The 14,056-nt window shown below is 40.7% G+C and overlaps 2 protein-coding genes and 1 long non-coding RNA gene across 3 annotated transcripts; all 3 read left to right on the top strand.

Moving 5' to 3' along the window:
• Positions 1 to 750: 750 nt before the first annotated feature.
• On the top strand, positions 751 to 2,185 carry LOC146469246 (uncharacterized). Its single transcript, XR_014867255.1, has 4 exons — positions 751 to 858; positions 951 to 1,065; positions 1,610 to 1,748; positions 2,086 to 2,185. It is a non-coding gene; the product is annotated as an uncharacterized LOC146469246 (long non-coding RNA).
• A 5,418-nt stretch (positions 2,186 to 7,603) lies between these two features.
• Positions 7,604 to 8,341, top strand: LOC146469245 (uncharacterized). Its single transcript, XM_085123576.1, has one exon. The coding sequence runs from the start codon at positions 7,604 to 7,606 to the stop codon at positions 8,339 to 8,341; it is 738 nt and encodes a 245-aa protein (XP_084979702.1).
• Positions 8,342 to 8,894: 553 nt separating this feature from the next.
• LOC146469244 (uncharacterized) lies at positions 8,895 to 9,494 on the top strand. The gene has a single exon (XM_085123574.1). It carries the CDS (start codon positions 8,895 to 8,897, stop codon positions 9,492 to 9,494), a length of 600 nt encoding a protein of 199 aa, XP_084979700.1.
• The last annotated feature ends 4,562 nt before the right edge of the window (positions 9,495 to 14,056 follow it).

Genomic DNA, 14,056 nt, shown 5'->3' with positions numbered 1-14,056 from the left:
CAAAGTTTCATAAGAGGAATGAATAGATGTGAAAAAATCAAATAAATTAGTTTCTATTTTCCTAATTTTAGCTGCTAAGGTAATATTTTTATGTAATTAATTAATCAATCCATCCATCCAGTATTAGGCTTATTTAGTTCATCTTTCCCGTAAGCGACCACTTTGATGTGCCCCAAGGGTGGTCACTTACAAGAGAGTTGAATGTATTGGAAAAAATATTTATCTTCCAAGGTTTAATATTTGGTGTCCAACATCTGAAAAGTGGCACCTTGATTGCAAATATTTTTTCTATACTGCATGTACTGCAACAAAAAACTACTTTATAGAACCATTACTTTTCCAACAACTATGGTACTTTTCAAGCTTGTCCATAATTTGTCCTATTGCTGGAAATAAGAAGTGAAAAGAAAACTGGACACTGGTCTGCACGATACGCTGATTTTGTGACTTTTTAGGCTACATGTATCTGATAGGATAAGCAATGATATTTCAATGATTTACAAGGCATTTTCGTCTTTGCTTAAACCAGACATTTGCAAGGGGCATTTTTTGGCATTGGCTAGTCATATCTATATGATGCAACATATACGTAAAAGTACGGAAATAACATTGTAAGTGAAAAAATTAGGGGGGTCATCAATGAAATATTGAATTAAGAGGGGGATTACTTGCCATTTTTTTAGACCTGAGGAGGGAGGACCTGACAAAAATTTTCATCTATCAAAATATTTTTCCCTCTCCTGCCCCCCTCCCCCCCCCTACATAAATAATGACCGGTCCCTAAAGGTGAATGTCCTCATTCAATTATTAACATAATTGGTCAAATTAGATTGTGTTTACAATATTCAGGTTACACTTGTGATTTCCTTAAACATACTGTCTATAATAATTTTTTTTTATTTAAGCTCATACCTTTAATTTAGGACTACTAATACAATAAATTATGGCAGAAATTATCATATTTCTCAGAATAATTCGAATGTGTCTGGATGTTTATTCGATGTGACCTCAAGCCTTTGACAAAACTAAGGAATTTCTTATATTGTTAAGCAAACGTCTGATCGGGTTATGCATCAACCTATATCATAATTTAAATGGCTAGAACTTTGTGAGTTTAACATTCATTCATTCATAATAAGACTGAAGGATTATCCACACTCAACAGAATTAAAAGAAAACATCAAATTAAAAGAAAACAGAACGTCAATTTGTGTCCTAACAGCACTTTCGTTTTTAAAGACCTGCAAATACTATAGGCTCAATTGTCAGCTGTTGTTCAAGAAATGAGCCTGTGCTTATCCCCTCCCTTTCTTGGGGAGGTCAAAGCCGGACCCTAGGGAGTGGCGTAAATCAAGCATACACATACTGACATTTACTGATCTATATACTTTCTAAAATATTGCAATTTTTCAGTGATTAAATAAGTTATTTAAATGGATAATGATGCAATAATGCGACTGATCAGTAGCCCAATTTCTATATATTACAATTCAGACTAAAACAATAACATCACTTTAGAGTTTAAACGGGCTCAGGCTGAATTTTAATATGTTGAAATTGGGCTGTTATAAATATGTTTAGTGTAATCCTTCCATATTTTCCATCATAGGTATTACAAAAACAGTGTCCCAAAAACATCTGGATGGAACTTGCAAGTGATCATTTGGTGCCGAGACAAGGCAAAGGGACCAAATTTGAGAGAAGGGGATCTTTGGGATGGTTTGATTTTTGATGAAATGACCATTCAGGTATGTTAAAACTCAGCCTCGCCATGGGAATCTTCCCGATATATTTTAGTACTTTCTCAAACTAATAATTGAATAAGTATATAAACTGCAAGCAAGTTTGAGATCAAATCATCCCATAGTAGAATGCCTTTGTTTGTTGTATTATTTATTTTGATAAGCCATACATGTATGATGGTACAATTTATAAAAAAAATTAACACGTAGATAAGTTATACTTTTAAAGTTAAATTGCAATTTTCCAAAAAAAGTATGGCACAACATATGGTTGCACATAGATAAAATGACTACCATTTAAATGTCCTAATTTATCGCCAATGACTGTTGATTCATTCAATAGGAAGATTTACAATTTGCCACTGTTCATGGAGAACAGAAACCTGTTGGAGGTGTGTCCCTTGGAAGAACATATAACGACATGAGGGAATTAAGTGGTAATGTAATGTAATGTAATACGTACATGTTTTCTTTTAATGTAATCCTGCATTGATGAGTCTCGGGAGTATTGTAACAACTTTACGGAGTGACACCCCTGACAGCAAGGATACTTTCTTGTTGGACTCTTCAATCGACCACAGGAAGATGATGTTTAGCCATTTTGCAAGTGATACCTTGGAATCTTCCAAAATGGAACCAGTACGGATTAATCGCTGTTTTCTACAGTGACGAACTGGACATTCCCAGTAATACCCGTCTTCTGAATTGGCTTTCTCTCTTATAACCATGTCTTGACTGCATTGACATTTATGCCTAGCTGTGAGCATGCCATGATTGACCAGGAACGTAAAAATGGTATGGTAACTCTGGATCAAGTTAAGTAACTTGATAATATTCATGATGAAATGAGTTTATCTAGTTCTACGTTTAACCCTTTATAACATCGGTTGCATCGAAACTACCCAATGACAAATTGCTTATTGTACTAGTAAAGTACTCATATGCAAATGTTATTAATTACTATAATGTTATTTAATTTGACCAATAAACAAAAGCATAATGCAACCAATCATGCGTGTTGTTAATTTGACCCAAAGGAGAGTATAACAGCTGCAGATTCAATCAAAGGTATCATTACACAATTAGAAAATCAAAATGTCTCAGCGCATTCTCAAGTGTATCATCTCGGGGAGTCCGCATTCAATTTTTCATTGTACCAACAAGTGTGGTGTGTGTAGGGGTGATAACCGCCAGTGTTCCTGTACTGAACGACCTCCTCAGAAGAAGAAGAAAAGGGCTGTACAGTCCTCCTCTCAGTCCTCCTCCGAACAGTCCTTGTCTGACACACCAAGCTACAAGGAGCTCCGCAGGTTATACAACAACTTGCTCAGGGGAGCACGAACGTGTTGTTTGGCATTGCAAAATCAACAGAAGCAGCACGAATATCAAGAGAAGGAGTTGGAATAGTCGAATAGTCGAGCTGGCAAACCTTGTCCGGACGAGGTCAGAGGCCATCAAGGTCCTCTACACCAAACTGGTGCAGGCCAAGAAGACGATTGCAGAGCTAAAGGCAGAGGTGACAGTCCCACTGACAGTCGGTGGAGGTGAACTGTTCTTCACTGTTACCGAATAAACAACCTCGCAAATTTGCTCCAAACCATTTATTGCTTATGCTTAGGGAGAATCAGTTGAATTGGTTCTCCTTTGTTAAAGAGTTGCGACTTTTGATGCAGCAGTACAGCAATAAAGTCGTCAGCCTTACTTACATGTAAACCTTGATCTGGAAGACACAACACAACTATTAACTTTAAATTGCAAGTAAAAAAGTTCCCGAAGAAGTGTACGGATATCAGGCACATTAATTTCAAAGCTACTATTTTGGAAACCATAAAAGGTTCCTTCAAAGGCAGCAGCTTCTAGTTTCCAGCGAACCAAATTGTTATCAAACTTGCCATGAAACTTTGTGACACAATTTACTCACAACAAGCGCTGAAACCTGTATAATATTTTTCTCGTCACATTTTAGAACTGAACATTACTTGATTTTCCAGTGCTCATGCCAGGGGAATAGCCGACAGCAGTTTCATACATTAGCGAATTCCCGTTTTAACACTTCTGATAAATTTCTCATTGTCAATGGCTTTGAAAAAACAGAACAGATTCATGCTTTATCGTAAGACAAAGTGAGCTCTAATGAAAAACTGTGATAGAAACATTGCATTTCTACAGTGATGAGAGTATATTACCTGTATCAAAATACTGCGTCTTATCATGGGCAGATCTATGTCATGTGCCAGGAAACCAGAACAACTTCAACCAACTTTCATTTCAGGGAAAGCAAACATACTCAACAAATTTGCTCACAAACACGCAAGCATGCTGTGGGATGCAATGGCCCTTCGATGTCCGAGTGAAAGAAAACCATGTCTAAAATTTGTTTGAAGCAAAGCAGCGAAGAATGTTTCTAGCTCTATCGATGTTTACATTTACTGCCAGTGCTTCACATACAAATGCACTCAGTGCTACCCGTTCGAAAAAAAGAGTTTTTTAGCTTGTTAGTAAATTTAATCACATCACCCGAACGTGAAGAAGGATGAATGCCATAATCCATGGCACAATGTTTTTTGGCTTTTTGTGAATAAAAAACAGCAAGTTGACAACTTACTTTGAAAGGGATTTCTTAATGTCTGCTTTATGAAAGTCTTTCTTTATACTGTAGACTGGTCATGCTTGTTTCGTTGGCTGAGTTTTCTTGATCCAACAACAGTTTATCCTAATATTATCATTTTATTCCCCACATTCATTCTGGTCCGAAGCTGTACAATTGAACAAACCGATATCTTGCATGCATCTGGTTGTTACGCAATTAATCCCTTGAAATACATGGAATTGAACCCCTATCGTGACATCTTCCCTTTTACAAAAAACAAAACAAAGATAAAAAAAATACCCGAAAAAAAAAAAGAAAAACTTACAAAGTCATTATATCTAGCTGGCCTTACTGACACCCACCCCCTCCAGGTTTGGTATTCATTCTCTGTAGCATTCACCTAGTTTGCTGTAAGGCTTTTGACTCAGTAAGCCATGACATTTAGTGCTATAAAATGCATGCTGGCAGCTTGAGTGGAAGATTGAAACTCCACCTTCTGGCAAGTCGCTTGGAATCCAAGATTGAAATGAAGATAGCAGAGCTGGAAGCCAAGTTTCAGAACATCCAAAGAAACAAAAAGGAACTGACAGACGTCAGTGAGAGTATTAACCATGTGGAATACGTCCTTAATCAAGACATCGACTGCACTTGGGAATATGCAGTAAAGAACAAGCAATATTCTCGGAAAAATAATGTGTGGATTCTTGGCCTGGATGAGGTGGAGGATGAAAATCTCGAAGAGAAATTTATCAAAGCGATGGCAAACAACCTCGATGAAACAGTTTAGAGTAAAGAAATTAAAATCATTCATCGGATTGGGCAAAAATTGAGCAATCAAGCGTCATCTGGTAACCGGAAACCAAGACTAGTTGTTACAGCGAGTTATAGCTTTTTCTGCGCAGCTAATTTTCACCTACTTTTGTTTTATTTGTGTGTGCTACATCTTTCATACCTTTCGCCCCCACACCTTTATAGATCATTATGTATGTAAATAGCCTTTCTGTCACTCCTTTTTACCCTTTTTAAGCCAGTTTTCTTTGCATAAGTTTTCAGTGTGCGCATCATTTTCAGTATTGTATAGTTGTGTCTCGCCGTTCTACCCGTCTTGGTTTATTTTCTGTAGAATCACCGATAAGGTACGTTCTTGTGTTAGTCGTTCGCTTTCTATTGTTTCTCAGTTGTTTATTCCATGTCGTTTACTTGTAGTATTATTTTTAACATCTTTCATTTAATCTTTGTATTTCAAGAACCGTTCTGGTACGAATTTGTTTACCGTCGGGATGAGTTTGCAATGGCGAAGATATCAAATAAAGTGATAAAGTAGAGAGCTGAGTGATTAGCAGCGGCTACATGGTTCTTATCGATACGACGGATTATTAGCGGAGTTTCCCTTCCTTGCTGAATCAAGTTCCATTATGGCAGAAGGCGGGTCAGGATTTACGCAGCGAACGTCGAGTTGCGCGTTGTTGGATGAGGGTCAGATTAATCAACTTAGACGATCGTTATCAGCCTACAGATGTCACTTAACAAGGTCATACAAAGAATTGGAGTGGTTGTTTTCGAATAGTGGAAGTCTTGTGGAAGTTTTAGACAAGAAATGTACGCTGGACGGTTTATTTATGAGGTATAACGCGAAGGCAAAAGATTTGTTACAGTTATTGACAGTTTCAGACGAGCACGAACGGGCGTTGCAAGATCATATGCGTGAAATAGAAACGAAAGGCCTTTTTGACCAGGAATTTGCTCGGTGGTTTAGTAAGTCGTGCGAATCGGCAACTTCACGTCCCGAATTGGATCCCGCTCCGCGTGAGGGCCCACGCGTGGTTCCTCGTGACAGTGTGTTCGTGGGAAATCAGCCACACCCTTCTTCGTGCGAGAGTCCTCGCGAGGGATACCCACGCGAGGGTATCCCACGCCCTTCTCTCGAGATCCCTCGAGATGCAGCACCACAGAGTTCACGCGATATTCCGCATGATATGTTTCCAGATAACGATTCAGTTTGGCTTACCCGTTCTTTCACCGGCCATTCACGAGGTAGCTCGAGAGTTAGCAAAGCTTCGCAGTCGTCCAAGGTAAAGCTTGCGAAGGCCAGACTTCAAGTGAAGAAAGTTGAAGAGGAACTAAGGCTCCTAAATCGTCTGCAACAGTTAGAGCACGAGAGGCAGCATCTAGACAAGGAAAAGGAGCTGTTTAAGGCCAGATTTGAGGCTGACCAGGCACAGATCGAGGTGGATTTTTGCAGCGATTCCGAGCGCGTATTTGAGTCCTTTAATCAATTGCCAAAACAGACGCCTGATGAAGCCATTGGAAAATATCTTCAGTCTTGTGAAAGGGATCCTGGACAAGCTCATGAACTCTCGTCTGGTTTTCTAGCTAAGTCACGCGAGCTACCAGCAGTCGTACCAAATAAAGACTCCAGAGATCATAAGAAAAACGAAGCAGTTATTGAACCCTCAGACCTTCAGCGCCTTTTGAGCCAACAGCAGGAAAAAACAGTCCGCTACTTGTCCTCTGGCCTCGAAAGGCTCGAAATGCCGAAAAGAGAAGTTATCTCATTTGATGGCGATCCTGGGAAGTATCCTCGCTTTATAAAGAGCTTTGAAATCAATGTGGAACGTAGAGTTAATGCGGACGATGAAAGACTGTCCTACCAGTCCAGTTTTGCTCAGGTGTCGCAAAAGATGCCATCGAGAACTGTGTTATTTGCCTCCGGGGCAAGGATACCACGAAGCGAAAGATATCTTGCAAAAGAATTTTGGCCAGAAACACATCATTGTGCGATCAACTCCTCCAAGGTCCGGATCTTACGAATAATCTCACAGGTGTTCTACTCAGATTCCGGCAAGAACCCATGGCACTAATGTCGGACATACAGCGGATGTTCCACCAGGTACTTGTGGCACCGGACAACTGTCATGCCCTGCGGTTTCTTTGGTGGGAAGATGGCAATCCTTCAAACAACCTTGTTGATCATCAGATGTTAGTACATCTATTTGGCGCCAAATCATCACCATGTTGTGCCAGTTTCGCCCTCAGGAAAACGGCACATGATAATCAAAGTGAATTTGACGTCCAGACCGTTGACACAGTTTATCGCAGCTTCTACGTCGATGGTTGCTTGAAGTCGGTGGTCCCAGTTCCTGATGCGAAAAGATTGGTGCGCCAATTGACGGACCTGCTTTCTTAAGGCGGGTTTCATCTTACAAAGTGGATAAGCAATTGCCGAGAAGTTCTTGAGTTTATACCGGCTTCAGAGCGGGCACCGTCTGTGATGACTCTAGATTTTGAAGATTTGCCTATTGATCGAGCCTTGGGAACCCAGTGGAATGTCGAGAAGGACACATTAAGCTTCCGTGTCTCCGAGAAAGAAGTTGCTGATACTAGAAGGGGGATATTGTCCTTGGTTTCTGGTGTGTACGATCCGCTAGGATTCGCAGCCCCTCTTGTATTGCCGGCCAAGATGATCCTTCAAGAACTGTGCAAGCAAGACTTCGGCTGGGACGATCAAATTCCTGATGAGAAGCTAACGGAGTGGCATGGTGGGGTTGATAATCTTCCAAAACTGAAGCTTGTTAGCTGGCCATGTTGTATGAAGCCTCGAGGGTTTGGCAACCTCCCTAATGTTCAACTGCACCACTTCAGCGATGCATCGGAGAAAGGATACGGTGCAGCATCGTATATCCGGCTTGTAGATGTTTCAGGTCATGTTCACAGTGGATTACTCCTTGGAAAGGCACGGGTAGCACCCTTGAAAACTATCACAATTCCTCGAATGGAGCTGACCGCTGCAACCGTAGCTGTGAAATTGCATAAGTTCCTCGAAGACGAGCTTGACCTTCAAGTTCACAAAACTGTGTTCTGGACAGACTCTACTATAGTCCTTCAGTACATCCGTAACGAGGCAAGGAGGTTCCAGACGTTTGTGGCTAACAGATTGTCGATAATTCACGATGCGTCCTCACCATGTCAGTGGCGGTACGTGGACTCACAGTACAATCCTGCAGACTAGGCTTCATGTGGTTTGTCAATTCTAGAGACAGAGAAGTTTGAAAGTTGGCTTAATGGTCCAGCCTTCCTCCGCAGACATGAGAGTGAATGGCCACAATCCCCTTTCCAGATACTTGATTGTTGTGAAGAGGATCCAGAATTGAAAAGGAAAAAGCCACAAATCCACTTAGTGTTAAGAGAAGCCATCCTCGAGCGCCTACTTCGGACACACTCCTCCTTTAACAAGCTTCATGCATCCTTCGCCTGGTTGTTACGTTTCCGAGAATACCTTCAGTCACGTGTGTCCAAGAAAGCACCACGAGTGGGCAATTTGACGGTTGGAGAAATCTCCCGTGCGACAAGCCCAATCTTTCCCGAAAGAGTTAGAAATTCTGTCCAAGGAGCGTTCAGCAAGTTCTCTAGATTCAAGCCTCTCACGTCCATCCAGAAAGAGATTCGCATGCGTGGGTTACCTCAGTCCTCTACGTAAGCTGAGTCCGTTCATCCATAATGGTATCATATGCGTCGGAGGACGTCTTGAAAGGGCACCTATTAGTTTCGACGCCAAACACCCAATGATTCTGCCCGGCAAGAATTACGTCACCGACCTAATTGTTAAAGAGTATCACGAAGCAGAAGGCCATGTGGGTGCAAACCAAGTCCTCTCCAGCATTAGACGAAAATTTTGGATCCTTCAGGGACATTCTGCTGTTCGTCGTGTTGTTGGGAAATGTTTGAAGTGTCGTCAATGGAATGCCGCTCCATGTCAGCAAGTAATGGCACCTCTTCCCAGAGCAAGGGTTACCCCACAGTCGCCTCCGTTCTCTTCAGTGGGAGTGGATTACTTCGGCCCAATTCTTGTCAAGTTAAAACGAAGTCATGTGAAGAGATATGGGTGTCTGTTCACGTGTTTAGCTGTCCCAGCAGTACATATCGAGATTGCGCACGACCTTACCAGCGATTCCTTTATACAAGCGTTCTCTAAATTCGTCAGCGGACGCGGTTCACCAGTTGAAGTCTTTAGTGACAATGGAACCAACTTCAGAGGAGCAGAAGTAGAAATTAAGACCGCCTTGGAGAAATGGAACATCGACCGAATCGACAATTGTCTTAGAAGACGAGGCGTTACTTGGCACTTCAATCCACCGTTAGCAAGTCATGCTGGCGGAGTCTGAGAAAGAATAATCTGTTCCATACGCAAGATTTTCCGCTCACTCTTAGGCGTTCAACTGGTCGATGATGAGACTCTCCTTACTTTCATGGCAGAAGTTGAGAAGATCCTTAACGATCACCCTCTCACGCCACCGTCTAGTGACCCGCAGGACCTCGAACCCTTGACCCCGAGCAAGTTGCTATTGCTTCGTCCAAATGTCTGTCAGTCTCCAACAGAAACCGGTGATGTCGTGTCTTATGCGTCTAAGCGTTGGAAGCAAGCACATTATTTAGCTGATGTGTTTTGGAAGCGTTGGATACGCGAATACATACTGGCTCTTCAGCTAAAACAGAAATGGTTCCGTCCACGCCCAAGCTTGGCTGTTGGTGACTTGGTTCTAGTCGTTGACGAAGCTTCGCCTCGCGGATTTTGGCCAAAGGGTATTGTTCAAGAAGTATTTCCTGACAAGCCAGTTTCGTGAGACAGGTCTTGGTCAGGACGGCCTCCTCGGTTCTACGACGCGACGTGCGGAAACTTTGCCTTTTAGAAGGGGCTTTATTTGAAAGAGACTAACCTGGACAGTGATGTTAAATAACTGAACTCAGACATTATGAACACCTTAGTTTTTTTTGGAAAGGCTTTCTTATATGCGCCTTTCGGGGGCCGGTGTGTTACAGCGAGTTATAGCTTTTTCTGCGCGGCTAATTTTCACCTACTTTTGTTTTATTTGTGTGTGCTACAGTACTGTGCAAAAGTAATGAGAGCAAAATTCGTCGAAATTCGTCCTTTGTTCTCACGAATTTTCAAGGAAATTTCAAACGATATTTCGCGATCTTTCTTCGGAAATTCGATGAACTTTCGAAGAAAATGTTGTGTGGAAATCGAAAATTCGGAAAAGCTAACGAAACTGCGATGAAACGAAGTTTCGAACGAGCGAAATAGCGAAGAATTTTCGCATAAACGAGAGGAAACATCGAGGAATTTTCGAAGAAACGAAAGTAACATGGAAATTTCGTGACGTACGGACAGTAAGCTAAACATTACACTGTATCACCTGAAGCCTACGCTGTGACATGCATGAACTGTGTTCGTTTTCATTCTACTGCGCATATTTCTTTTGCTCTACAGTAGGAAAGTTGTTTGCGACATACATACATGTAGAGATAAACTTCACATCGGCTAAAAACCCCATTTTAGTTGAATGAGATTTAATCTGGCAAAAGATCGTGACTTTCAAATCGGGCATCTTTGTCGACTCAAATACCGCAAAACGCGGATAATTATGTAAAGGTTTCAAATTTGGGTTCAAAACCACGATGTGCATAAACATTGACGGGGATGTGGGGCACTTAATCTGGTAGATGTTATTAAAAAGGATACAAACAAAAAGCGCTGAGGCACTGTTCCTTCCGCCACGTGCGACAACACAAGAAAGCAATCGTGAAGCGAACAGCCGACTGTGCGTTGTCAATTTTATCACCTGCAACGGCAAATTTATCCAGTGGACTTTCCGTTTCTGTTCTGGGTAAAGGTTTTCTCATATTAAAGTTTGCCAAACACCTTCGTAAGATGTGGAATCCTCCTCAGATAAACCGGAATAAAACAAACTGCGTGACATTTTGTTTACATTCATGTGAGCGATGGTATCAGGTGCCCAGACTTCTCTCTTGAACTACGGTTGCCATGATGACATATCCATCTATTGTTGTTAATATACTCAATTCACTCGAGGTTTCATTACTGTAGCTTAAGGCGTCATTTTAAGAGAATCGTTTGCCGAAAATTCGATACCTTTCTCTCGAAAAATTGAATTCCTCTTTGAAAATTCGACTGACCTTCCGAAATTTCGAAATGCCGCTCGAAGTTGTATTTCACCGACAAGGCCGTAATTTCGAGAGTGTCAAAACAATGGCGGCTTCGAAAATTCGCAGAAGATTCGTTCAAGTTTCGTGTCCTACGAAATTTCGCTGTTTTTCGCTACTTTTCGCCGAATTTCGTCGAAATTTGCTCTCATTACTTTTGCACAGTACTGTACATCTTTCATACCTTTCGCCCCCACACCTTTATAGATCATTATGTATGTAAATAGCCTTTCTGTCACTCCTTTTTACCCTTTTTAAGCCAGTTTTCTTTGCATAAGTTTTCAGTGTGCGCATCATTTTCAGTATTGTATAGTTGTGTCTCGCCGTTCTTCTCGTCTTGTTTTATTTTCTGTAGAATCACCGATAAGGTACGTTCTTGTGTTAGCCGTTCGTTTTCTATTGTTTCTCAGTTGTTTATTCCGTGTCGTTTACTTGTAGTATTATTTTTAACATCTTTTATTTAATCTTTGTATTTCAAGAACCGTTCTGGTACAGATTTGTTTACCGTCGGGATGAGTTTGCAATGGTGAAGATATCAAATAAAGTGATAAAGTAGAGAGCTGAGTGATTAGCAGCGGCTACACTAGTGATAGTCTAATTCGTGTCCAACAAGACTAAAACTAGAATCTTGATCAAACGGCGACAGTTGGAAGGAAAACCCTTATTAATAATGGAAGACATGACCAGTGATCTTGCCAAGTGACTAAAAGAATTAAGGAACAGGGATTCAGTAGAAAGTGCCTGGTTCACCAATGGAAAACTGAAATACAAACTGAAAGATGACCCCAGGGTCAAGGAGCTGCAAAGCCGGATCGATTTAAGCAATTTAGAGTTACATGGTAAACAGATGATTTTTTGTTTTAAAGATACTAATAATGCAGTAATCACAACAAAGTTCGATTCTCAGCTACATAAAAACAATATTGCTCATCACAATCAACTTCCTTTCTACAATTTGCGTGATTACCAATTACAAGGTATAATTCAACAATCAAATCTCACTGAGAATGAAAATATTAAACCTATTCATATGTCCATTACCGTTTTTAAAAACATCATCTATAGAGTTTTCCAATCTTCAAACATCTAAAAATGAGAGCTCGTGATTATGCAAAAACTGCGTGATTTAGTTTATTAATTTTAAAAATTTGCAAAAGAAAGCACACGCACACTCAACAACAACAACAACAACAAAAAAACAAGACAGAATTCTGAACGTTTCTAAGGGAAAAAGTAATAACAATAAAGGCCATAACAAATTTAATGAGACCAAGATAGTAGTCAATACTCGTGTTATTAATAATGTTATTTTGCTGCGCTTTTTGATCCTAAAATATTCTTTATGTGAAGATGTACGTAATTAACTAATTAGATTTTTGAACGTCCTAATTCCATTTTAGGACCTATGAATAAATTGAATTATTATTACACCAGAGAAACAGTAAGGAACTGTAAACAAAACCGCGAGCATGGAAGTTTGCTGTTGGTTTACGTCGATAGTTGGTGGGCCATGTTCATTTCAGATCGCAGGCAGAACAAGGTCCAGAGAGATAGTACCTCTGCTGTCCTGTACAAAGAATATTGAGCAGCACAAGTCCTGTTATGGTTTTCAAGATGTATGGAACGAGGTTCAGCTTATTCTTGCCCATTCGGCCACATTTTCAAAGCCAGGAAACATGAAGACGATGACGATTTGGGCTTATCTGTTGAGAAACATTTATCATAAAAGACACTTATCGGGCCCAGTAAGATACTGGGACTTTCGAGAAACGGGCCCTAGGGCTTATAAGAGGCAGTTTACGGTATTCCTGGATAAATAGGAGAGAAGGTAGACCGTGACAGCGGGCGTTTTCCATTTACCAAAAGATTCCGGAAAATTCCGAGAATTTTGGTGGGAAATGTTAATCGGTGAAGAATGTGTTCCATTTAACACGTGTTCCATCCATTTCCTTCTCTGTCCAATGTATTCCACACCCAAAATGCACAATTGTTGCGATTAAACGAAAGTGTAGAGTCAGTCTTTGAAAGAAGAGAGTCTCATAAATTCAAAAAATGATGATGACATTCCTATCCTGGCGACGATTGCAGCCTATATGAGACGCAATCTTCACCAAAATCAAGGTTTTTATGAAAATATTTTGCCGCGATATAGATAAGCTTATACGATTGATGAATTTAAAAGCCACTCCAGGATGATTTGAGGGGCCATTGAAGCTCAGTGCACAGAAGTACAAGCCACAGGAAGAGCTCCTAATGATCAACGACACGCACTTGAAACAGCTGCTGTGAAAGGGTGAATGACAAAAGACCTTGTTTAATTACAGATGCAAAATTTTAGGCTTCAATGCGGGAAAAAATCGGAACACTCAAAGAACCCAAGGGTGAGATGTAATGTTTTCTTCCATAAATGCTACTTACCACTGACATACATGGCACAGTTGTGATTAATTAACGTTTGAAAATCTGGAGCGAGGCCATGACACACCAAACGTTTGTATAAAGTACTACTCAAGGATAGAAAAGTCACCGAGGGAGTAGAAGAAGCCGCCATATTTCCTTACCGAAGATATGGTCATGAACGGTCTGGAACTGGTCAAACCTGGTGAAACTCATAAATGGAACACGCAGTTCCATTGGAAAAGTTTCCAACGGGAAAACGAGACTATTTTTTCACAAGTTCCATTCTTTCCGGAAAAGGTTTCAGTGGAACGAACCAAAATAA

This window comes from Pavona decussata, unplaced genomic scaffold (genome assembly GCF_977016875.1).
Source record: "Pavona decussata unplaced genomic scaffold, jaPavDecu1.1 SCAFFOLD_125, whole genome shotgun sequence".
NCBI lineage: Eukaryota > Metazoa > Cnidaria > Anthozoa > Scleractinia > Agariciidae > Pavona > Pavona decussata.
The sequence above is the reverse complement of the archived record's forward strand: the minus strand, read 5'-3'. Positions and strand labels throughout refer to the sequence as shown.